Source organism: Acipenser ruthenus, chromosome 8 (genome assembly GCF_902713425.1).
Source record: "Acipenser ruthenus chromosome 8, fAciRut3.2 maternal haplotype, whole genome shotgun sequence".
Classification (NCBI taxonomy): domain Eukaryota; kingdom Metazoa; phylum Chordata; class Actinopteri; order Acipenseriformes; family Acipenseridae; genus Acipenser; species Acipenser ruthenus.
This window is the reverse complement of record NC_081196.1, coordinates 10,846,677-10,873,802: the sequence shown is the minus strand read 5'-3', so window position 1 is coordinate 10,873,802 and position 27,126 is coordinate 10,846,677. Positions and strand designations below refer to the sequence as shown.

Sequence of the window (27,126 nt, the reverse complement as noted above, 5' to 3'; positions counted from 1 at the left end):
AGAAGTCAACTAATATATACAGTCATCTATTTTTATTGTACTACCTAAAGCTACATCCAATGACAGTTTGAAAAGGGCATGTATAAACACGCAGTACTGTAATATTGGATTTTCCTTTTTCATCCTGGAGTTGGTCCAAATGGCTGGATTCATTGGTCCTCAGGTTAATCACTCCTGGCTTAATGAGGATATATTTGGCAGGGCACTGGCTATGTTTACAACAGAAAAATGGAATGGTACACTGTTGGCGTACCTTTAATACGATACATTTCCTATTTGCCTGGTTTACAACAAACTTGTATGTGGCCTGAGGTGAGCGTCACTGTATTTTAATTGAGGTGGGGTTGTGACAACATGATAGAGTTTAATTAAAGTTCAAATACATTTGGGACATACGATATAGTGAACCAAACAGGGTCAAGCAGACAAACTAAATTATATGTGTGTGTGTATAATATATAAACAAACAACAACAAGTGAGTGTTATAGACACAATTTAACTAAAACTATTCAAAATGCTGATAATTTTTGGTTGTAATATATAAAAACCCACATAGGACTCATTTTCAACTTTGTCAGTAGTTATTCTACTTTGTAAAATTAGAGTAGAAATACACTTCCACATTACCCAAGAAAAAATATTCAGAATATCCTTCTCACGTATTCAATTTATAAATATGTACCCAAATTATAAAAACAAACAAAAATCTGATTTAAACACATTAATTTTGTACACACTGGCATTTATCAAGCAAGTCTACATACAATACTGAGAATTAGTATAAATATTACTTAAGAAAAGTTATTTACAATGCATTACTATACACAAACATAATTTACGATCAAAATAGATATTTAAAAAAAAAAATAGAACTAAGATTCAGTATTTAGCAACAGCAGTTCAGTGTCTGATCCTCAACACTTCATCTGTTTAGCTCTTAGTTTCTGTAGAGTTTTCTGTTGGGAGGAAAAAATAAATGTTATAAACTTGATTTACATGAAGTCAAAAAACTCCTGATTATCAAATAACACACAACAAACTTATTACAACAAGTGTTACGACCCATTAGGATTGTCATCTCACAGTCTCTTCACTTTCTTTGGGAATAAAAAGGGATTCTTACATTTGATTTACAATAAAATAAATAAATAAATAAATAAATAAATAAATAAATAAATGAGCATTTCTAAAGCAAATATATTACATACTTTTTGAAATTCCTTTGCCTTTTCACGGTTTTTGGCATATGCTTCTTGTCTCATCTTAATGTCCTTTCTGTGTCTCACCTCATCCAATTGATTATACAACCTACAATACAATAAAAAAAAAAAATAGTCCGTATATTTTCTCAGTATTATTATTATTTATTTCTTAGCAGACGCCCTTATCCAGGGCGACTTACAATTGTTACAACATATCACATTATACATTATTTCACATTATACAGATATCACATTATTTTTGACATACAATTACCCATTTATACAGTTGGGTTTTTACTGGAGCAATCTAGGTAAAGTACCTTGCTCAAGGGTACAACAGCAGTGTCCCTCACTGGGGATTGAACCCACAACCCTCCGGTCAAGAGTCCAGAGCCCTAACCACTACTCCACACTGCTGTACATGCATGAGCAGAGTTACAATTGTACAGTTCACTGATCTTACTGCACATTTATTTATAAAACGCACAATGAATGACACATTTTAAAACATGTCCTTTACATCTTTACTCTGTGCACAAAGGTTAAAAGGCTAGCTCAATATAAAAGTATGTATGCTACTCAATTAACCTTTACTGGAAGGCAGCATCTAAAAACACAAAATCTAGTAATTCACATCCAGTTCTAAGGCATACAACAAGGCCATCCTATTGCGACTAATTCTTTGTCGACATTTCATCTCCATTGGTTTCAGTCTGTCAGTATACTTTAGAATTTAGTGGATAATGTTTAAGTAGAACACATTAAGTTAAAATAAAAGGGCAGCTAATGATTTCAGCATTACATATCTGATGCAGCAAGCATGACTTCATCTATTTTAGTGCCTTCGCTTACGGACGCTTAACTGTTTCACGGGTCTATTAGTCCTTTACATGATCGACTACTGTTCAAATAAAACTAAAAACTGTATGTACCAGCTGTTTGTTTGCCGCACAAGTGGTAAGCACTTCACAAGGTAAAGTCTGGTACAAAATTTGTTTAAAACAAAAACAAACAAAAAAAATTAAAACACTGGGATGCTGGAAAACCAAGTTAGTGTTTGAGAGTAATTCAAGAGTAAAAACCATATTGACACTAGTGCTGTAATGGCCACGCCAAGCCCTAAAAAGCGACTGAGGTTGTTCTTTCGTTTTGATTCAGCCATTCAATCGTTTTGTTGTATTAAGCCTACACAACACAAACCTCACAGCAGGACACCAGATATAGTAAATCACAAGTGAGGGGCCCCCTACACCCCTACACCCCTACACCCCGACCCCCCCCCCCCCCCCGGGGGATAACTCAGTTCCAGGAGAAATTGATTATAATGGCTGTAAATAAAATGGAACAATACTTCTCTGGCTTTGGCAAGTACAGCAAATGCACTGAACACAGACTAGCATAGTAAAATGTGTGTCTCTTGGGTATATGCCCTGTTGATTTATCATCATTGTCCTGACAATACAGTATGCTCCAAGTATTGCAACTGAATGTAATAGCTCCAAAGAGAAAATACATTCTTTCTTTTCTTAATCTGCTCAACAGCCCTATCTTAAGAGGTGGTAACAATTATTTGATCTTGAAATACACATTTTTAAAACCACAACAGAAAAAAAACAAAACACAACTCCCAAAGCCCCTTACCTTTCTGTCCTTTGGTACATTTCTGTTTCATTAGTGTTTCTTTGTTCTGGAGTGCACACCTTCACTTCCCCCACTTTCTTCAACAGACAAACCTGAGCTAACATGAAAAGAATAAAACAGAAAGTCAGTTAAGTGATGAGCAGTCACTACACTGATGATGTAAATAAATATAAAAACATATTATAAAATCAGAACACAACACATTGTTTAATTTGTTCCACTACACTGGCAATTTATCAAAATAAAAATGCAGTTGAAGCAACACAACACAGTTGTCGCCCTGCATTCAGACAGTGCCAACAGCAAGACAACAAATCGTTTACAGAAAGCAAGGGTCCAACAGCTGTTTCCAAGATTAAAATTACAAGATCCATGGAGTGCTGCTTGTCAGAAGTACAACCACCATGGTAGATTAATGACTAGCACATAATAGCAAGCTGAAATCAAAGTCTGGAAAGAGTTGGATCATTTAAGGATGCACCAAGTGAGAGACAAAGACCTGAGCAACAAAGATCTGAGTCAATCTTTAAAACCACATTAAAATTGAAAGTAAATGCACATTTCTGCTCCTTGTGCAAAAAAGGGTACCAAGTTAAAATACAATGGAGAGGCAAGAAAACCTGACACCCTTTCCCCCTCCCCGCATAGACACAAATATTAGATACATTGAAGCAAAATAAAAGAACTGTACCAGAGGAAGGCACTTCTGCCCTGTTTTGAGAGTTCTGATCCTTTGCGAGACTTTCAGGAGTCTTTACAGCCAGTGGTCTCTCTCGGGTTTTAATCATTTCTACTCTTTTAGATGATTTCTGAATGAGGTCTTTTTTTTTCTTGAGAAAAAACTTCTGCAAGCTTCCAGGTGAGGAACTGAACTCCAGCAGCATCACTAAACAGAAAAAAACATGAAGTTTTGTATTTGAAGAGATACAATTTCCTACATTCCCTAAAGTCAAAGATTTTCAAAAATGTCTTTACCAGAGGTTTTGCTTTGTGAACTCTGAAATCCTTCTGTCAAAGGTTTAGATTTGTTTACCTGAAAAATAAAAATTAAACCCAGTAATATTGCCGCTACTAGACACGGTGTCAACATGAGCCAAATCAAAGTGAGGTGAACTTTAAGGTTTTTTTAGAGCAATTTGTAAAGATCAAATACAACAATGGTTGTATTTGAGAATGTTGCAGAATGTGAATGCTTTATAGACAGAAAACTACACAACTTCCCATCATTTGAAAACATTATTCCTCAACTGTTAGGTAATAATAAATGTTATGGGGGGGGGGAGAATAAGGTGGTATTCAAAAGAAAGAAAAAAAAAAGTGAAAAACTACCACAGTAGAGACCATCTCAAAAGAAGAGATACATACCTCAGTATTTTCTAACTGTAGATTCTCACTCATGCATGTTTGTTTCACACTTCTATTCCCTGTGGTTTCTTCCCTATTGCTGTTGGATAGTTCCTGTTCTAGCAAAGTGGTTTCATTTAGGCTCATTAGAGTCAGATCAGGTTCTTCCATGATTCCAGTCCCAGACTCTGTCTCCTACAAGACAAAGCGTAAAAGACATCAATGCCAAACCAACAATCCCTCTAAAATGTGAAGACAACTAGGATGCTGCAAAGGCTATCTGTAATCTACTTTGAGCCAAACTGTGAGATTAGCGCCGAGTGCAAGGTGTAAAATTGCACAAAAAATAAAATAAAAAAGCACACCACACACTACAGTGAACAGCAAGTAAGGCCATAAGAATAAATAAAACAGAAGAGTCAACTGGGTGATGGTCAAAAAGCAGGCGGGATATTTGACCTTTGACAACAATTTAATACACCCTTTAACTTGCCAGTTTTTCCAATACTAAAATACACACACACACACACGTAGCAGAGGGTGTCCTCATTCATAGTAAACATTAGAAACTGCTGGGTGGTTGTAAGGTTAGCCTGTTTATAATGGAACATACAATCACATGGTTTAAAAAAAGAAAAAGGATCCAAGCTATGTTAATTACCCTTGACTATTGCCATCCATCATGGAAAACTTAACAGATTCAGGGCAATTTCATAAAATGAAGCTTCAGTCATATATAGCAACTACTCCCATATGGCTTTCTGAACCAGTATTATGGAATGGTCCCATGAGTCCAATTGAAATTACTAGAATGCTTTGTAAAACTTGTCCAGTTTAAATGGTTGTAGAGGAACCCTGATGAAAGCTGGCACAATGCAGTATGAACCAATGATTTATAAAAAGTACAGTACATCTAAATTAGACAACAGAATCTGTAATAAACTAATATTAACTGAACTCAGTGGCGGCGGCTGGTGACCTCCGAGTCAGGGGAAGCACAAGTGGGGGTTGTAATCCATTTAAAACTTTCACAGAATGTGCAATAACTATATTTTTTGCAATAATATTGAACATTTAAACAAAGTTGTTTTTTTCAGTATTATCAGCATTACAGAAATGGGGATTTCTAACACGATTTTCAGCTTTAATATCACACATTAATTGACAGTGAGTTAAAGTAAGAACAGGTTCATAAATAAGTTAGGGCACTATGAAATCAGTTTTATCATTTTCTGATTTCAGTGTTTACCTTTGTAAAACGTAATTAGGTTGATTTAATTGAACTTATGTACACCGCAGGCGCAGCGAACACCACAAAACCGTAAATCTACAGGCTTGTATGTTTTTTCCACCCATTTGGTTTGAGTTTGTGTGCATTGGAGTACAGCAAGAGTCATTTTTTATTGAAAAAAATAGTATTGTTAAACTTTAAAAATGGGTTGCATAAGTAAAAATAAATAAAACACCACACACCACTTTTTTTCTTTTTCCACTCGAACAAAACAAATTGTTTTTTTTGTTTCTCTGTATAAGTCAGTCATTACGGGTAAATAAAAAACAAAAAAAAACCACAACAGGGAACTACCTAACTTCCTTGCAACTTTACCCAATCTACTAGTGTTTCAGACAGACAGGAGTTAGTCATCGGAGGCAAAAAACAACAACTCTGGTCTCCTCCAATTAAAACCCATGCTCAGATCACACAATCTGCCACTGCTAACCATGTGTTTAAATGGGAGAAGGGAGGCTAGCCTCCCTTTGTAAAAAACATAAATAAAACGCTCCTCCAGGACCAGAACATCATCTGCCACTGCTAGTACTGTAAATGCGTGTCTCTCAGCTGCCAGAATTGCTGTTCATTTAGGAATGTTGAATCTACGGTTAGGTTAAAATATCTTACATTTTAGCCAATAAATTCTATTTTATTTTATTGAACATTATAATATTATAATGCTTTTTGTTTTTTCCCTGCTTTGAACAGGGGAGGCGGAGCCTCCATTGATTGAACTGGACATCAGCTTGGTAAGGATGGTTATTTTGCTTATAAAACAAAAGAACTACAAACTGTGTTGAGCAAATTTCAGGCTATTCAGTTGAGAGATGTTGAGGTTTTAGACCACATGTATTAAAGTCATGAACATAAACAAAACAAACAAAAAAAATCAGTTTGTAATATTTGTGCCATCTAATAATTCATTAGGTATAATGTTACTTCAACTGGTACGTGTTCTCTAAACTATGTAGTAAACTTTTTTTGATTTTAATTAAAATACTTACCCACACAGGTATGCTGAAGTTCGACTTGAAAGTGCCTAAATCTTTTGACGTTTCCGTGATGGAATGTTGCTTTACAGAGGCTTCGAGTTTTAATTCATCTTGATTAGCAGCTTGTCCAACAGTGTTCTCTGAGCTAGTTATCTGTGGAACACTCCGCTGAGAAACAGGCTTTTTGTAATCATTTGCATGCAGGTCACACAGGTCACTCTGTAAACCATTTAAACTATGCAAGTGGTGTTCATCTTCGACTTTCTCTGCAAAGCCACACTTCAGGGAATCGGCAATTTGGGGTTCACAAAGAACTGAATCACTTATTGTACTTTGTGTTGTTGCCAACTGGTAGAAAGACTCCTGCTGTTGGTCATGTGGGTGTTCCAGACTTTGTCGTCTCAGGTGCTCCAAAAATGTTTCAGAAAGCCGAGAGAACTCTGTATCATCCTGAGAGATTGCTGCCAGCACACCAAATTCTTCATCCTGGACCATACCTTGCTGAAGGTATTGATTGCTGGCTGAAGACATCATGTTTCCAAGCCGAACCTGTTCTGGTAATCTTTCTGCGGTTAGTCTTGCAGGAGCAGGGCACTCCACATTCTGGCTGTTCTCACTTAGAGGGGCGTCTGGCTGCAGACTGGAGGAGTCTGAAGCTTGGTCCACTAAAAAACAAACAAAAGAGATCCAACAGATAATACAGACTTAGCAGATAATAACACTGTTTTAGATACATAAAACCACATGGAGGTAAGGGTTCCAGGGTAGGTGTCCCGTGAAGGTAAAGGAGCTTTATAACCAATGCCCCTCATGGTGAGGGTGTGTCAGAAGCTTGCAAAAAGCATGTGGTGTATGACAAGACATTTGTTCTCAATGCGTAAACCATTTCATAGGTTTGCAAAACGCGAAATGCCCATCTAACGATCTAATTTTTAACACAACACAACGCACAACACAATTATTGAATCGAGTTCAAGAATTTTTTATAAAAATGTTAGCTAAAAATATTTAAAACTTACCAAAAGTAGAGTCATCTCGAATACTCCCCACTGTTAATTCACAGCTTACTTCTGGGATCGGAGTTACTGGCCCTGATGGCAACTGCTCTGCATTTGACCAGATTAAACGTCTTTGTATAGGGATATCTGAATCCTAGGTATAACAAATACAATTGTGATGACAAGTAAAACTTCCTTTCTCCAAAAAAATAAATATTTATATATATATCACACACATAATATTGATGTACACAGAATTTCTAAACTAGTGACATTACTGTAGTTCTTCAAATATGACTGACATGAGGGGTTAATGTAAACATACCTCTGAGTGATCCTCGCAGCTGTGCATCCCAGTGTGCCTTTGTGACTGCTGGGATGAAGAGAAGGTTGCAATAGCAAAATCTGGTCTTGGTTCCAAAGCCTGGAAAAGCTCTCTCGAGTCAGGAGGGGAATTAAGATTGGAGCAATGCAAATCAGAAATATGCAGTTCACCTGGAGGGGGTAGAAGCAAGACGCATTGTTTTTCTAACATTCTTTTAGATATAGCTAGTCATTGGATTTTATGTTGAAAGATTTAAAACCTTTAACAAGTTGTTTTAACGGAATTGTGAGTAACTCATTCTAACTAGAGAAACATAGTAATAGAGAGCTCAGTTCAAGTGTAGAAACCATCATGAAATATATACTTCTAGAAAGTATACTTCAGTCACAGTATAGTTTACATCACAGCTCAGTATACAACACACATCAGACATGAGATCAATTACAATTGTAATTACACAATTTTGTTTCTGTATTTTTAGCTGCGATTATTGCTCGGTTATTCAGAATAAACATAGTAAACATGTTAATGTGTGTACTAGTTTGTTACTTTTTGATGTAATTATAATTATAACTGACCCCAGGTCTGACACACACACAATTTGAGCTCAGTTCAAGTGTAGAGACCATCATGATAATTATGTGTACATAATTTCAGTGACAATATTGTTTACATCACAGCTCAGGAATGTGCAATAACTGCTAATCTTGATACCTGAAAATTTAAAAAGAAAAAAAGGCAAATAATAAACAAAAAACATTTTCAACTTACCAAACATATTGTTATCCTGAAAACTGCCCAATGTCAATTCATTGTTTACATTTGGGATCTCGCTTGTGGTTGCCAGCTTTGCATTAGAGCCAATTAAACTCCTTTGAGCAGTGGTATTTGACACCTAATAAATAACAGAATAGACTTCAAATACTTTCGAAAAATATGGTACACAGAATTGAAGTTTTATTGACCATTTGGAGACTAATTTCTTTGAGTACTTATGGTGTAAATATGAAGATTATAACAGAAACAGGGAGTTCTACGTTTTAAAATGTATGCTCCACAAAAAGTACTAAACCTGGAGAAAACACGCAATGAAAGACTGAACATGAAATGAAATCTGTGTACACAAGTCATTTTCCAATATAATATTTGTGTACTGAATGATATTATTCTGAAAACATTGCAAATTGGACCTTGAGATAATGTACTGTACCACAGAGTGCCTTTGCGATTGCATGGATGAAAAATCAAAAGAAAGTCTTGGTTCCAAAGTCTGGAAATTCTGGCTGAAGTCACGTGGGAGATGTAAATTTGAGTCCTCGAAATCAGAATTATCCAGTCTAGCTGGGGGTGCTGTTGTTTTCCAGTACAATATTCGTGTACTGAATGATATTATTCAGAAGACACTTCAGTCTAACTCTTGTGAAATTAATACTGCAAACTGGACCTTGAGATAATGTACTGTACCACAGAGTGCCTTTGCGATCGCATGGATGAAGAGAAGGTTGAAATATCAAAATCAGGTCTTGGTTCCAACGGCTGGAAATTTCGTCTGACATCAGATGGGAGATGAAAATGTGAGTCTTCGAAGTCAGAAATATCCAGTCCAGCTGGGGGTGCTATTAAACAGAAATAACTGTTACTGTCCATATTAACAAATAATAAATTGCCATGAAGATAAACTTATGGTTAATGTTCAGCAATTTATCAATGATTGTGATTTGCTAATAACGGGCCACATAATAAACTTCTGGCCCCTGACCCTTTTCTTCACTTCACCCCACCTCCTTCCAATTTTTTGTCAAACAATATAAAATTCACAACTTACCAAAAGTAATATTTCCTTGAATACGCCCCACTGTTATTTCATTGCTTACATCAGGGGCCTCTGCTTCTGGCCCAGTGGGACTGTTAATGTGCAACTGTTCTGCTTTGAAGCCAGTCACATTCCTTTGTGTAGAGGTATTTGAATCCTAAAAAATAATAACATAGGATTACAGTAAAGAAGATATATATATATATAGAGAGATCTATAAAGTAAAAAGGGACATGCCAAAGAATGGAGTATGTGAGCTCAAAAAAACAGTTCTACCTCAGAAAGATTCTCAAACATCGTAGATTGTTGAGATGAAGAGGACATTGAAATACTATAATCTGGGCTTGGTTCCAGAGCCTGAAACTGCAGACTGGAGTCAGGTTTTTCAAACCGCAGTGGAAGATGACAGTCAGAGTCAGAAATATCCATTCCAGCTGGGGATCCTATAAAACAGACATAAGAAATGTATGGTTACCATCAGTAATCAATGCAACATAAAAGTATGCAGTTATATATTTTGTTATATTATTTTAAGGAGCTGTACCCTAAATGTGAACTTGCATTGTATTTGTTTACAGAATACAAAGCAGCCGAGTGCTATGCTGAATTAGGTAGTTTTGACCCAGTATGACCACCATAAGTTTTCAATGTACTCATTTGTACCATATTTGCTATTGCCTCCCCAGTATGAAATATTTGAGCAATATTACCATTCCCACCATCGAGGGATTGATTCAGTTCTTTGGTGTATTTGTCAATAATGCGCTGAATTCTACTCCTATTGAGTCTTGATTCTGTTCCATGCGACACAGGAACAGAGGTTTCTATGACACCGGGACATTCAGGAGAGGGAGTCATGAATACTGAAGTGCTGCTGTGGCTTCCTGCTTTACCCACCGAGTACCTGCCTTGCATACATTGTGTAGATTGACTCAAAATAAGTTTAGTGTCTTTCCATAATTGTTCTTATAACATTAGTATAGACATATCTCGTGAGTAACTAATTCTTACTAGAAAAACATAGTAATAGAGAGCTCAGTTCAAGTGTAGAAACCATCATGAAATATATACTTATATAAAGTATACTTCAGTCACAGTATAGTTTACATCACAGCTCAGTATACAACACACATCAGATCCGAGATCAACTACAATTGATTACAATTGCAATTACAAAGCAATTGTAGTTGAAACTTGACAAACCCACGTAATTGAAATTATACCATAAAATGATACGATTACAGTTCAATTACGCACTGATTTGTCATTCGATCATTCTTGTATTTTCAACCACTTTTGGTGACCATTTGTTTGAAGGGAAGGGAAAAAAAAAAGAAGCTATGTAGTATGTTTCTGTATTTGTAAATGTGATTATTGCTTGGTCATTTAGAATAAATAGAGTAAAACATGATAGTGTGTAGTTGCTTGTTACTTTTTGGTGCAAATGTAATTTCAGCAAACAATTCAGCTATAATTATAATAATTCTAAATTGACCCCAAGTCTGACACACACTACAATTTGAGCTCAGTTCAAGTGTAGATAACTGTATATCATTTCAGTGATACTGTTTACATAACTCAGGAATGCCCAATAACTGCTTATCTTGGTACCTAAATATAGAAATGTGTCAAATAATCAATGTTCAACTTACCAAGCATATTGTAATCCTGAATACTGCCCAATGTCAATTCATTGCTTACATTTGGGGTCTCTGTTGTCAACTCTGTGGTTGCCTGCTTTGTATTGGAGCCAATTAAACTCTTTTGAGCAGTGGTATTTGAAACCTAATAAAAACAAAATAGATTTCAAACACATTCAAAAAGAGAAAATGCTATACAGAATTTAAGTTTTATTAACCAATTGGAGACTATTTTTTAAATTTGAGTAGTTATAAAATGATGTAAATAGGATTATAAAACACCAGTCATTTTCCAGTACAATATTTGTGTACTGAATGATATTATTCAGAAGACACTTCAGTCTAACTCTTGTGAAATTAATACTGCAAACTGGACCTTGAGATAATGTACTGTACCACAGAGTGCCTTTGCGATCGCATGGATGAAGAGAAGGTTGAAATATCAAAATCAGGTCTTGGTTCCAACGGCTGGAAATTTCGGCTGACGTCAGATGGGAGATGAAAATGTGAGTCTTCAAAGTCAGAAATATCCAGTCCAGCTGGGGGTGCTATTAAACAGAAATAACTGTTACTGTCCATATTAACAAATAATAAATTGCCATGAAGATAAACTTATGCTTAATGTTCAGCAGTTTATCAATGATTGTGATTTGCTAATAAGGGGCCACATAATAAACTTCTGGCCCCTGACCCTTTTCTTCACTTCACCCCCCCCTCCCAAATTCTTTTGTCAAACAATATAAAATGTACAACTTACCAAAAGTAATATTTCCTTGAATACGCCCCACTGTTATTTCATTGCTTACATCAGGGGCCTCTGCTTCTGGCCCAGTGGGGCTGTTAATGTGCAACTGTTCTGCATTGAAGCCAGTCACATTCCTTTGTGTAGAGGTATTTGAATCCTGAAAAGTTATAATAAATGATGAGAGTAAAGAAGATAGATATAGAGCTAGATATATTGGAGATAAAGTAAAAAAGGGACATGCCACAGAATGGAGTATGTAAGCTCAGAAAACAGTTCTACCTCAGAAAGATTCCCAAACATCGTAGATTGTTGAGATGAAGAGGACATTGAAATACTATAATCTGGTCTTCGTTCCAGAGCCTGAAACTGCAGACTGGAGTCAGGTTTTTCAAACCGCAGTGGAAGATGACAGTCAGAGTCAGAAATATCCATTCCAGCTGGGGATCCTATAAAAAACACACCACACATAAGAAATGTATGGTTACCATTGGTAATCCATGCAGCATTAAATTATATATATATTTTTTATTTAGTGATGAGAAAGTCCCTGTTAGTTTCACCTCCCTAACGGGAGCGCTAGAGCCAATGCGATACTGCCTTCTGAATCCCCAGCAAAGACCGGCCTACTTCGCCCAGCCAGGACACAAACCTGCACTGTATGACTCTCCCTGCGCACCACACGGCTGCACTTCACCAGGTGAGCCACTCAGGGGACCACCCAGTTTATATATTTTGTTACATTATTTTAAGGAGCTGTACCTTAAATGTGAACTTGCATTGTATTTGTTGACAAAATATAATACAAAGCAGCTGGGTGCTATGCTGAATTAGGTAGTTTTTACCCAGTATGACCACCATAGGTTTTCAATGTACTTATTTGTACCATTTTCACCATTGCCTCCCCCCTATGTAATATTTGAGCAATATTACCATTCCCACCATCGAGGGATTGATTCAGTTCTTTGGTGTATTTGTCAATAATGCGCTGAATTCTACTCCCATTGAGGCTTGATTCTGTTCCATGCGACACAGGAACAGAGGTTTCTATGACACCGGGACATTCAGGAGAGGGAGTCATGAATACTGAAGTGCTGCTGTGGCTTCCTGCTTTACCCGCCAAGTACCTGCCTTGCATACATTGTGAAGATTGAAGAGAGACATCTAATAAAAGATAAAAACATACATGCAAGAGTTATACCTGACAATTAAAAAATAATTTTACTTTTTTTCCCAGATACAAGTATGATTTGTAACACAAAACATGACTATTCCTATTGCACTACAATCAAGGGACCAGCTAAAAAAATCTAAAGCCAAATGCATACCGTCAGTTTTTATTGAAGTTACAGAACAATGAAAAGCATTATACATTTAAAAGTACTGTGCGTTTTATTAAATACGGCTGTAAGTGAACTTTTAAACTAGCATACATTGCAAATGAACTGCACTTGAAACCTGCATGCCACATCCTGTTCACTGGCACTTTTAAAACAACAAGCAAGGAGTCCTCAACATCATGGTATTGAGCAAATCAGCAACATTGACAACTTGCCTCCAGAGTTTGCTGTTCAAAAGCCTGGATTATTATTAACCGTTTTTTTAGAATGGTTGAGAAAGTATTTGTGGGAATGCTGAAATCTGTAGCAACACCTTTTTTTCTTGTACGGTGGTGCATTATCCATTGTTTCCAAAACCTCCCCTTTTGTCTGCAAGGACAGTGCACATTTTTGCATGACCACTACGGCAACTGGAAATGCATCATAGGATCTGTAGTCTCCAAATAGCACAACAATACAGTACAGAGGCGGTAATGTGGATGCAAGTCAATACATTTCCCCAATATCCTTTACACTCGGCTGTTCTAACTAGGGCGTTTAGTTTTATTCACATTTTTCTACCCTGGGAGGGCTCCAAAATAATTCCCACAAGCAGAATTTGTGTTAAGTGAATTTGTATTATAAAGAATATAACAACATGCCGGGACCTTGTAGAAAATAGATCAGGAAATTTGTCTAATCTGAGTTTGTTTTAATGAGAACTGACTGTATATATAGGAAAGTGCATTTTGGAATTCCAGAACACAAACTGAACTTTACCAGTGGAGCCGACATCCTGTTCATTGGTGGAAAGACTTCCAGTAGAAATTGTAGTAGATGACATGCAATCTTGCTCAGATGTTTTATGGAACGGTATGAAAAGAGGATCCAGATCAGACTGAGGATGCATCACCTACAGTGGGTTTCAAGCAAACAAGATTTGTATAACAACATTGACCTTCTAATCAACACAACTAGAAAAAAAAAATAAACACTGAGCTCAGTTCAAGTGTAGAGACCATCATGAAATGTATATACATTTTTTTCTATACACTTCAGTCAATATTATTTACATCCTAGCTCAGTATAGATGAGACTGCAAGAACACACCACACACACACACACACACACACACACACACACGCTCAAGCACAAGTAAATTCAAACACACACAAGCACAGAGATAAAAGGAAAAACAAAGCTTCTCAGGCTCTTTTTGAATCATGCACATTGCTCAGATTTGGCTATTTCTCATCACTGATCCACAATTCAAAAAAGTAGATCTCAGAGAAAACCAAAACATTACAAAATTATTGATTTCAATCATTAGGCCAGACATACAACCAAAAAGCAATTGCTGACCTTATTACTTGATTTAAACCTTGAAATGACTGGTCCAGGGTAGCTTAATACACCTCGTCCAATATCAGCGGAGTAAAAAGGCAGATCCACAGCCACTGAATGTGTGGGGTCACTAGAAGGAGCTGAAACATTAAAGCAAATAGCATTGGATAAAGTTTAATGGGAAACTGTATTACTGGTTTAAGGCCTGTGGAGGATACAAGCCATTTCTTAGAAGGAAAGATCTGAACTTTTTACGGGGGAAAATTTGTTATCTGTATCCCAACTAAGAAATCAAGGATACAATGCCAGAAGGCCTGGAACACTTCCAAAAAAACACAACAGATCAGTACAGCGACTTGGACCATAAGCATTAGGTCAAACAAGGGTTTTAAATACACTATAGCATTCTATCCCCTAACCTTGTTCTGAGAACATGCAGGTTTCCATCATCAACATCTCCCTCCACGACAGTCTGCTTAAGCGCCCAGTACTTTTACTGCTCTCGCTACAGCTTCCTTCTTTGCTGCCGAGAGAAAGCTTTGAGACTCCATTCTCCTCTTTCATACCTCCATCCATAGCAACACTGAAATCATCATCATCATCTCCACCTGTTCAAATCAATTAAGTGTGATTCAATGAGGGGGAATATTACTAATTGCAGATACAATGAACACTTAATTACAATCCTGGTTTGCTATACAATGTGTAAAAGCTGGGTGCATTTGTTTCTGTACCAAGCATCATTAACTCTCCGATAGACAGGTGATAACTGGGGTGAATAAATGGAAATGCAAACAAGTTGTTCTTCCTCTCTGAAGATTGCATTATTCCACTTACTCCTATAAACATACTGCCATAAATCTAACTGCACACATATCCCTTTTAATTTTTTCTACTCCGTACATCAGTTTTTATTTTTAAAAGAATTCTTAACCTTGTAACAAAACTAATTTGTTTTCCTGTGTTGAACTTAACAGCCTTTCCAGTTAAATCGGACAGAGCTACAGTAAGCTATAATCTCTGCTGTGAGGTTAATCGGACACAACACAACATATTGTAGGTCCACTCATTTTATTTCGTGTAGTCCGATTCATCAATCCAAAAAAAAAAAAAAGGATTAAAAACCATCATAAACATGTAAACAGATATATAATTTCAACCTTGTCATTGCTTGAACCCATTGTTTCCAGTTCTGTTCCAAAAAGGATGAATGAAACACATAAACTTAGTCAATATATGCCTTTCCGTACTGTATAATTAAGAATGCTTATTCTACCTGGATTTATATGTGTCTGTGACTTGAGTTTCACACTGTAAAGTGTATCAAATAAAGATAACATTACGAGATATGCATGCTAAGTTTGTTAGATTAGATCACATTAAGTTTTAAAACTAACTATAAAGCTTTCAATCTAAAAGGAGTTAAGGAATGGATGGATGGGTGGTCTTTTCAGGACAATATGGTGAATTTCCAGGGAAATTATTTATGAAGCTCCACAAGTGACAACTGCAGAACCAGAAATACATAAAATGATAACCCTAGCTAAAAAGACACACGTTGTTTGCACCTTGTATTACCTAGAAGGCTGTCACTTATAGGCGTTTCAACCTCCTGTATTGCACTGAGCTCATGTTGTTCAATGACCCCTAGAAGTCCTAGCCTGGGTTTTGCAACTGGTGGTTTCAGTGGTCTTGAGAGTTGGTGGTCTTGGCCATGACGGACATTCTGAGACGTGGTTCCTGTAAAGAAAGAAAGGTTAAACCTAGACAACAACAAAAGGCCGATTTTAGTTGTGCTACAAATTGTGAAAATCTGAAAGGGTTAAACAACCAAATTTAGATTCATTTAAAGGTTTATTACATTTCACTTCCATGCAATGGTTTTAAAATGCAGACTGTCAACCACACAAGAGTTATCTCCTGAAACATCTTCTTGGCAGGTAGGTAAACAAACAAAGAAACCAACCTATCTGTCATTAAAAGCAGTTTTATTTATTTATTTATTTTTTAAACCTGGCTTAAGATATACTTGCATCAGCTTGTACTTGCACTGAACTGCTCCGTACCTTGCCGTATTCTACTACTGCTCTTAACTAGAACTGCTTCCGGTATCTTGTATGTTATTTTACTCTTGTAGGTATCCATATTCACGTTATTGTAATTGCTCTTATTTGAAACCATTCTCATCCGTTTCTCGTACTTACTGCGTGCTCTTACTGGACTTTACCCATAAGCAAATATTTTTACTATAAGTTAACTGCTCTTAGTCGAACTCGCTCTTCAATGCAATTATTTACTGTATTCTTTATTTTGCTCTTACTTGAATATGATCTTATTTGCTGCTGATTTTATTGTACTTTACAACTGCTCTTATCTGTAATGTGACATTTTGTAACAATTGTATGTTGCCCGGATAAGGGTGTCTGCTAAGAAATAAATAATTAATAAATATATATCCAAATGCAGTAACTTAAAGCAGTTCACGGCTATCAAACAAATTCAAACTATGTTTAATGATATTGATATTGTATGAATGTGTATTAAATGCAAATATAAACTTACCACTTTGCATAAATGTCTGATGGTAGCATGAAGGCATTTTATTTTCATTTTCTTGTGAAGGCATATTAGACTGGTGCTCAGTACTGTGTGACCCATCAAGTGCGCAATCAGATTTCTCTAATGCTTGCAGTAAGGAAGACATCAGATTGAACTGTTCTGCTTTACTGGTCTTTGGCATTACTGCCGTCTGCTCAAACTAAACCAGACAGAGGAGAAGAAAGGTTTAGTATGCCCCAGGAGATTTGCTTTTCCCCCCATACACTTTTACATATTTCACTACAACTAAACTATACCTAGACAGCCTTAACACCAATTCAGTCACAGTAAGAGACAAGTTCAAAATCAAAGGGCTATTTAAAATAATTCTGAAGCGCTGCAGGTCCTGTTAAGATCAGCAATGCACCAGATGTTTTGCACAAGCAAGTGGTTAACGCTTCCCAAACAGCTAGGAGAAATTAGTTATTACCGCTGATCCTTGTGCATCCCTCACAGCTTGCAGATAATAAATAAATAAATAAAATAAAATAAAAAATAAAAAAGGAGCATGCAACAGTACATTGCTTTGACAGCAGCAGACCTGGCTATGAATACATTTGTGATATATTGGCAAGTGAATGCCGAGGACAAAATTACAAGATTCATATCTAAAATTGAAAAAATATAAGCAGCACACATGTATAGAAAAGTTTTCTAAATCAAGTGTCGAAGAGATCAGATTTTCCTTTTAGATCCTTACTGCCAGATGGCACCATGTATAAATCCCACAAATAAAAAAAAACAAAAAAAAACTGCATTTATAATAGAACCTTCAGTTAAAATGCCATAATCCGTTAAGGACCAGATTTTTTTTAATATACACTATTTAAAAAGATACCAAGGCCCATTAAATCTGAGTGTACCAAAGCAGGGTATAATCAGAATTTAAAAAAATGCAATAACACTACAATATATCTATCTTCATATCTAGAACACATATGGAAATAGATGCAGGTTTTCTATACCTGCTTGTCGGTGAGAAACATTTCCAGGGCCTCTTGTTGTCTCTTCATGTGCTCCTTCAGCTGGTCCTGTTTGTGGGTCAGCGATTCCTCCTGAACTCTCTGCCTGCTTTGCAGCGCCTCTCGCTGCCTATCGAGCTGCTCCTGTAACTCCCGGAGCTGCCCTTGCCGAGCCTGGATCTCCACTGAGGACGCCAGCCGACTCTCTTGATCACAGGGAGTTTCCGAAGGCTTGGGGAAGGAACTGTCCTCAGGACATACTATCAAGTTTCTCTGACACCGAGGTTCAAACGTACCCATCAGTAATTTAGGCGACTGACCTTCTAGAGGCACCACATCGTTCTTTGAAACCTCAATAAAGCGTCTGATGTCTACCTCGGTCATCCCACTGTCAGATGTTCCTTGTATGGCCATGTGCACTGGTTCTACTTGGGATATTGGAATCGTGGCTGGTTCTAAATGTCTCTCTGTGTGTTGCTCCGTACCAACATCCTTCAAGGTGCTCATTTCAGTGTTTAAGCGAGACAGCTGGGTCTGCATTTGTTGTGACTCTGACCCCAAGGCACCATTGTTAAAATGAGGTGTGGGAATTGGATGTACAGTTAGCATTTCTGGCTGTAAATGATTTTCTGTTTGAGATAAGCGAATGCCTCTTAATTCTCCACCTTTTAAGGAATATTCAGAACGTTTTTCTCCAAGTGCTGTGAGCCTGCTGTGGAGCGCCTCTCGCTGCTCCTGCCATTCTGGTTTCTGTAAATTGAGAGGGCCAGGAGGCAAACAATCTAGTCTTTTTGTCCCGGCAATAAAATCAGGCCAATTTGGCTGCTTTCTTTCTGAGGCCAGTTCTACTTCTGGTTTAGTATAAGCAGCATTGAGATCTAAGGGTACTGTAGACAAAGATGGATACCTTTTCTTCAACATTATCTGGTACTCCTCAAGTCGCCTTCGGGCTTCTTCGACTGACTGTTTATGCAGCCTGAAAAATATCAAAGCATTACATTAATAGTCATTCAACAAGTCATACAATAAGAACCAACATAACCTGTTAGCATAACTTAAGTTATTGAAGGATGTCATTAGAAGACCTACATTAAAGGAATGAGAGGTATGAAAAACTGTTATATTTAAAGTTATAAATTACATTTTGGATCAAAAACAAAAAGAACCAGTGGCACCTGTTATTTAAAGGTCTAATATATTCATAGTTTAATATATTATCCCATTTACTTTATGAATTTAAGAAGGTTCAACCAACACATCAATTGCACTGTACCAGTCTTCAAAACCTCACTGAGGCAAAAAAAACTTGGATTTAATTACCATGTATATGCCAGTACTGATACAATACAAAGAACCAACATTTACAGTTAAAAGAGACTATAAATCTAGATATTGTGCATCCCCTTCTTTACTTGTTTCACTGTAATGGTAAATTAGCCCAATCAACATCAATCACCATCACCTGCTTGCCAGGACCCGATTTCTGTATTGAGCTCAATCCAACTAAACCGGCTCGCTCAGCAGTATTTCTTAACATACTTTCAAATATTAACATTTTAGCACAACCTCCCCCCCCACCCCCCCAAAAAAAACAAAAAAACACAAACACCTTTGTAAAATATACTAACCGATTTTGCTCCAAGAGACGCTGTTGATAATGATGAATCTTCTGTAAATGGTCATCCTCTAAAGATGGTGGGAAGGCCTGCATTTGCTAAAAGAGTAATGTACAATTAATAAATAATGTATTTTGCAAAACAATAACTAATATTGTGACAGTGTATTACACAAAGTCATATACACAGCTATACTGTAGTTAATGATTAGCAGAGTGCTGCAGTGGTGTCTGTTCTACTGCAAGTAGTAACTGTGCCTTCTAGTGTTGAATATTTTCCACTGTTTTGAATGTCATTTTTTATAATGTCTTGGTATTGAATGTTTCAAAACTGTTTCACTTGTGCTTTTGAAATTACTGGTAATAAACTTGAAAAACCTGTCCTTGCATAAAAGGATGATCTTAAACTTCAAGACAGCCTAGATCAGGTACCGAGTGTTGCTCTTTCAGTCCATTCCAATTTAGGACCTTGTTCCAACAAGGTCCTTTAAAAAACTTAATTGCACACCTTTGTTCATTCTACGAGCACTCATAGAACTTTCAGCAACATACTTCAGGAACTACAACAGAAGGGGCGTGTTCCTCTTCATAAGGAGCTTGGGAATTAACATTTGTCTTCCGATTGTCCTGCATCTGAGCCTGTATCTGCTCCCTCTCTAGTTGAGCCTTCTGTAAATGAATCTCCAGGCTTCGTTTCTGTGCCTCTAGCTGCTGAAGCAGAGCGATTTGTTGTTGCTTCTTCAATTCTAACTCTTCCTCCTAAAATAATAAAAGGCATTATTAAACTCTGAATGCTATTAATGGATTATAGTCTCAATTTAGTTAGAGGCTTAAGTTTGACAACCATTTCAGATTTGATGTTACACGTCCTTAATTCCTTTTTTTTGTTTACCTGTTTTTTTCTCTGTGCAGCTGATCGGATTTGAATTGCTTGTTCTTTAGGATGCAGCAGGGTTGTACTGCCAGCAACAATAGGTTCCTCCATCATTGTTTCAGGCACTGAAATAAAATAACGACAATGGCAGAAATGTACAATTTTATAAACTACACTCTGAAGATGATTATCCTATAACTAATGACAGACTACAATTTAACAACTTGCTGTTTGCAACCCACAGAATGGCTTCAAAATTGGATCTGTATAATAACTGTATGGGAAACAGGGATTGGGTGCAAATGCAGTTTAGTAATACTGTACTCTGGCAAGAGATTATATATCTATATATATAAAAACACAAGCTTATATTCTCAGGAAACCGATTCCCATCACCCCAGGCTACTTACCCTCAGGATGGTGAATAAGAGCCTGATGCTGCAGCTGATCATCATTCCTCAGAACGCTGGAAGTTGGATGTTGTACCACTTGACTAGCTAGTGAGCCAGAATCAATTGTCATGGCCTCACTTGCCGTCTCTGATTCACTTCTGGATGTCCACTGGTCTCTCTGGGTCCTGATCTTGCTAAACAGTTTCTTCAATGCTTGCTTAGAAGCAGCTTGGCGAGTCAGATCTTGGTCTGGACCTAATGGTTACAGAAAGAAATGAACAAACCTTTATGATGTTTTCAGAAACAATTTATTACCTAGATCAGACAAGAATATCAACAAAGAAAGGTAAAAGAATTATAGAGCTTATAGTGTGCTGTAAGTCACCCATTCAACAAATACTTAGTGAAGGTTACATTCATGATTAAGCCTGGAATAAAGCCCAAAAAACAATGCAATTTTGTATATTTTGAAAGATTTTACAAGTTTTGCTTGATTGCTTTAAAATGTTTAATTTCTGAATGACTGCAGTAATACTGCATGGTGTTTAACAGGCCTTGTTTTCTACCTTCTGTTCTGCCCGGGAGGCTGACAGGTTCACTTTCCTGACTGCCCTCTTCAGTACTGACTGCTGCCTCAGGTTCCAGTGTCAGATCCAAGTCCTCATCCTGTGATCCTGTAGAAGGAGCTGGCAAAGGCTCGGGCTCCAACCGCAGAACCAGGTCTCCTTTCACCTCTGAGGGGGGTGGGTAGGTAAAGTTTAGAAAGTTTGTTAGCACTTTTAAAAGTCGGAAGCAAAAACACTGAAACAACGTGCTGTACTACAAGGATTTAGGAGTACTTTAACTGAAAAGATGCAATTAGCTAAATAACATGTAGCATGAAAGATGAACAGTTATTATAACAGACATTTACCAGTTACATTTCACATTATAAATCATAAGAAATATTTAGAAAATTGATACTGTTATCAAACTAAATGGGCTCTTACTTTTGTCCCCAGCGTACATGTCTTCAAAGGCAAATTCCAGGTCTCGCTGCCAGTCCTCTTTGATTTCCAGACGTCTATACGGTGGTTCAAACAGTTGTAGAGGCATCTGTGCCACAATCTGTCTCCTCCGGTTCAGGTCTGCATGTTGCATCTGCTCCAGCTCCTTCATCAACCTCTCCTTGTCCTGAGGCAAAACAGCAGAGGGTATAACATCACAACCGCTCCTACACAACTGCTGAGGCCTAGTTAGTAAACATCTCCATCATATTTAATCACTTTACTACAAAGAGGCTCTAGTAGTCATTTTAGCCGACAGAGCTGGTAACGAGCTGGGCATTTATCTTTTTGGTCCAACAGCATTTACAACAGAGATGAAAGTAAGGACCATCCATACAATAAAAGTAAGTGGTAGCCAGATGCAGCTGAGCAAAGCCAAAACATTAGACGGCCACTTGAGTTTGGACACCCCTGATTAAATTAAGAAAGATCAGATTCATCCCTGCGTTTACCTGAGCCAAATGGACCATTCGGAGGGCATGACCACCCCTTAGCCTGGCCTTCTCCAGCTGCTCTCGCCTCTCTTGCTCTTCTTCCTTCTGCAACTCATCTAAGCGTTTACTCTCCTCTTCTGCTGCTACACGAGCATCCAACTACGAGGGAGAAAATGAAACCTTTAACTGCACTTCATCAAGCTGATGAATGGTTTAGAAGAGATGCACTGATATAAGATACTGAGTTTACAACAAAAATTTGTTATATATTTTAAAAACAATAGTACATGATTTCAAAAGTCTGACTTAACACAACCAGAAGTCCCAATTGTGACACTCCAGCACATGAAATTGAAAGTTTGAAAGTGAAATTCTCAAAAAGGATTAATATACAATATAATATTTGATAAAGAACAGACATTACCTGCTCTGTGTCATCCTCCCTGTTAACACAAGGCTCTGGCAAATGGTAGTGTGTGACAGAGAAACTGTTGACATCGTACATTTTTACTGCAGGATGCTTCTTTACTTCAATATTCTGGGGACAAAACACATTCAGCACCGACTACAGTGAAATAACACGTAAAGAGGTAATCATTCTTAAAATACAACATTTTCAAGGCTTTCTTTAAACTGCTGTTTAGAATTAAGATAAAATACTTTTCAACCGAAAAACACTACACAAACATTTGGATAATCTGCAGATATTACTGGATTCAATAAATAATACATAACTCTCTGCATTTATTTAATGAACAAAACTTACTTCCAAGGGGTCTTGTGGAGTTGGTAGACTTGCAACTCTTGAAGCTCTCTCTTTTTCCAGAAGTAATGCTTGCTTCCGAGCTTTAATGTGTCTTTAATTACAAAACAAAAAACAAACACGTTCATATTCATACATGTTTTACTTGGAAAAATAAAAGGCCAACTGTCTAAACATAAATCAATGTCTAACTATTTTTTTAATTTTCACACTGGTACGCTCTACCTGGGTCATGACCTAGTGTCATGCGGGTCGGATACGTGATTTCACACTGCTTTTTAAAGAAGAAGCAGTGTTGACCTAGGTGACAGATGCAAGTACACAATGCGCATACTCAATGCGAAGTAGCAACATTCACATGACCACCCTTTCATATGCTCAGCTTCTTTGGATAAATCGGTCAGCCCAAATGTTGATTAGAGCAAATGTTTCATCATCCTAGCTGCGATCTGGCTCATGCTGCGTCTCAAATCAACAGAAATATGGCTAAAGAGAATAAACAGAAATGTTCCTTGTTGAAGTGAAACCCTTCACGCAAGCGTGGCTGTTTGTTACTTAGTCCGTTTACAAACACCATCATGCATTGTGTCTCGCTCGAACCGGGTCAAAGCGTGTCGACCCACAACCTGTGGGTCGCTGCCGACCCGGGTACATGGTTTCACACTACACGGGATTGGGACCCGGGTAACCAGAACCCAGGTTGGGACCCAGGTAGGAGCGCCAGTGTAAAAGGGGCTATAGAAGGCACTATCTTAAAGTGTGTTCTCAATGCATAAAGTTGCAGGGCCTCAATTTAGCAGCCATTTTGGCTCGGAGGTCAATATCAAGGTTTTGACAGTGCAATGGCAGCAGTCTTGTAAAAATGAATGCCACAAAAGGATGCATTTCTCATGTAACTCAGACTTCACCCCAGGAATACTGGAATACAGTTATGCAACAAGTATCAAGGTGCATCACCTGGAAACCAAAATGTCACATGACCACAATATGGCTGCCATCGTAGATCGGAGGTCAAAGTAAAGAGTAAGATTACATTATGCACAAGGAGTTTCCAGAACATTGAAAATAATAAAAACCCTGAAATTTTATCAGTGCATATTCCAGCTCACCGAGTTTGTTCTTCCAGCTGTTTTTGCCTTTGTGTTTTTAACTCTTTTAGTGCTTCTTTGTGTCTTTCCTCTGCTTTTTGATTGCTGGCTGCCACTTTCCATGCAATGGCTGCCCAGTCTGGTTCCTGCAGGGTTAGTCAAAGCATTAAGGACTTAAAATACAGGACTGTTAGGCTCCCGAGTGGTGCATCCAGTAAAGGCGCTCCACGTGGAGTGCAGGATGCATCCTATAGCCTGGAGATCGCTGGTTTGAACCCAGGCTATGTCATTGCCGACCGTGACCAGGGGTTCCTAGGGGGCGGCACACAATTGGCCGAGTGCCGCCCGGGTAGGGAGGGATTAGGTCGATAGGAGAATCCACGGTTCACCACACACCAGCGACCCCTGTGGCTGATTGGGCGCCTGCGGGTCTGCAGTGGAGCCATTCAGATCTGTGTTGTCCTCCGTCACTATAAGTCTGGTGGCTTCGCTGTGGATCCGCAGTGCAAAAATGACGGATTGGCAGGAACACATTTCGGAGGACGTGTGTTTCAGCCTCCGTTTCCCGAATCGCCGGGGGGTTGCAGCGGTGAACCGGGATAAAAACAATTGTTGGGCATTCCAAATTTGACAGATAATTGGAGTAAAAAGCACTGCTGACGACTAAATTTCTATTTAAAAAAAAAAGGTTACAGGATTGTTAACAGATTTACTTTTTACCAAAAGAGCTTTTTTTTTTTTTTTTTTTTTTTAAATAAAATCAGCATGTTAATTATCCATCCGTTTCGGTTTATTATCCTGCATTTAAACAGCCCACTAGTAGAGGTGAAATTAGCTTTATGCTTACTGGCTTAAGTGCATCAAAATACAAGAGCGTTGCTTACATTTTCTTTGGCTCCCCTGTGACCCTCTCCCACAGCTTCCAGGCTGTTCAGATAATGGGTTTCCAGTGCCCTGGCTTTCTCAGCCTGTTCTCTCTGCCATTCCACTCTCAGCTCCTCTGCTAGATTCTGGAGCTCTCGATCACGACGCTGCTTGACCTCTTTCCTGACCTGCAGCGCAATGTACCGTTCCTGCTCTCGAACCTAGGACATGGACATGTTAAACAACTGTAGTACACGGACATAGCGCCAACATTCAGTTGTATTACAGCACTAACATAAGCAAAGACAAATATTTTACAGTGCTGCAAACATTAAACAAACCTAAAACTGTAGTGTTATTTTCTGTTATGCCTACTTACTGTACCATATTCCTTCCACCATTGCAGTTTCAGGTTTACATTAGGGTGGCAGCATGCCTGTTTTTGGAAACATGCACATTCACTTTATTGGTTGGGGCATCAGCAACATCTGTACTAGCAATATATTTTAAAGACCACCTGAATTTGTAGCGAAATGCAGAATAATACCACCTTCCACAAGGGTTGCCTGCCATGTTGAATAAAAAGAATTTAACTTAAAAAAAAAAAAAAAAAAAAACCTGTATGCTGTATGTGCATAAAGACTTTATGAAAAATGTCACCCCTGTTGTGTTACCAAGTCCAACTTGGCTGGATGGAACATACCAAAACGTGGCTGCCGCTGTACCACTGGTGTTGCCACACTCCCAAACTGTTTAACTGCTAGACCACATCCAGCAACATCTCAACAACAAGCCTACATCCACGTCGCTATATTGATCATTTAATCGAGAACTACCTCAAGGCATTTGTATGTGTATACTGGTCTTATCGACAATACAGTATACTAGTTTGTATAGTCCATGGCTGTAGAATATTGATTCCGACAACAATATGGGGAACGTGCAGTGTAACCAACTGCTTTTTAAATATCGGTGTGTGTGTGACAACGACTCTTACTGTACATATATATATTTTTTAAATAAATTACATAATTGTATAACTCTGTCTTCGATGTATCCGTCTCACCTGTTGTAACCTCAGTTTCCTTCGTCTTTCAAGTTCTTCTTTTAAAATCTGTGCTTCTTCGTTGGGACTCAGGCGTAATTTACCTACTTTTTTCGCCACTTTCCTCTTCATCTTTGTTGCTGCAGTGAGGCAAATATAAAAAAATAAAAACAGTAATTTAGATCCGATAACAACTTCATTGAAATAATACACATTACCGGTTTGTAACCGTATAGCTACCACGTACAAGAGCAGTAAGGTATCAAACTACTGTACTACTGTAATATTGTATGTAATATTTTTATTGTCATCGTACCGTTTCTAAATCACATAGTTTACACATTACAATGAAAATGAATTCCAATCTCAAGATAGATTTTTTTAAAAAAGAGAAAAACAGACATTATTTCTTATTTTTTTCAAACCCACTCACCAATACTTTTTTTTTTTTCAGCTTCGTCAAATCCAACCAAACACTAACATCAATGTGCAGCTCATGCCTTTCAGCCCAACAATATGCAGACATACAGAACTTCCCAAACGCACAATGTCAATTACAACTGTCCAAACATACTCTACCTTTCAGTCCTTTCTTGTTTCTACGTAGTTTTTAAACGGCAGTTTGTCGGGGAGACATGATGTCACATCCTGCATTTTAAACATCGCGCTAATGGCAATGAAATTAGCGGGACGCTGAAACTGTTCCGTAGTTGTGAGATCATAATTTAAATGTGTCTGTGACTACTGTAGTGTAGAAGGAAAAGGTGTATCTGGCACTGACTGTTCCGCTAAATAGTTTGGACATCGTAGC

General features: G+C 37.7%; 1 protein-coding gene and 1 non-coding gene across 8 annotated transcripts; both read right to left on the bottom strand.

Annotated features, from left to right (window-relative positions):
• Window positions 1–707: 707 nt before the first annotated feature.
• Window positions 708–26,995, bottom strand: LOC117406366 (centrosomal protein of 295 kDa-like). Of its 7 annotated transcripts, none has more exons than XM_034924004.2 (37): window positions 26,895–26,995; window positions 26,337–26,455; window positions 25,291–25,491; window positions 24,428–24,552; window positions 23,322–23,412; window positions 22,980–23,093; window positions 22,574–22,714; window positions 22,065–22,248; window positions 21,642–21,809; window positions 21,094–21,330; window positions 20,702–20,808; window positions 20,362–20,568; window positions 19,823–19,908; window positions 18,198–19,170; window positions 17,197–17,392; window positions 16,213–16,374; window positions 15,054–15,242; window positions 14,653–14,774; window positions 14,071–14,203; window positions 12,905–13,135; window positions 12,254–12,420; window positions 11,987–12,131; window positions 11,626–11,777; window positions 11,242–11,374; window positions 9,866–10,032; window positions 9,602–9,746; window positions 9,241–9,392; window positions 8,548–8,671; window positions 7,777–7,946; window positions 7,473–7,605; window positions 6,466–7,118; window positions 4,210–4,383; window positions 3,820–3,877; window positions 3,536–3,730; window positions 2,845–2,941; window positions 1,210–1,309; window positions 708–957 (listed from the first exon to the last, which is right to left on the bottom strand). In XM_034924004.2, the coding sequence occupies exons 2-37, from the start codon at window positions 26,445–26,447 to the stop codon at window positions 916–918; spliced, it is 6,585 nt and encodes a 2,194-aa protein (XP_034779895.2). In that variant the 5' UTR covers window positions 26,448–26,455; window positions 26,895–26,995; the 3' UTR covers window positions 708–915. The 7 variants fall into 7 exon arrangements, with proteins under 7 accessions (XP_034779895.2, XP_058884455.1, XP_058884456.1 ...); XM_059028472.1 differs by having other exon boundaries at window positions 6,466–7,109; XM_059028473.1 differs by lacking the exon at window positions 9,241–9,392 and adding an exon at window positions 8,987–9,126.
• On the bottom strand, window positions 14,494–14,553 carry LOC117407547 (small nucleolar RNA U2-19). The gene has a single exon (XR_004545072.1). It is a non-coding gene; the product is annotated as a small nucleolar RNA U2-19 (small nucleolar RNA).
• Window positions 26,996–27,126: the final 131 nt, after the last annotated feature.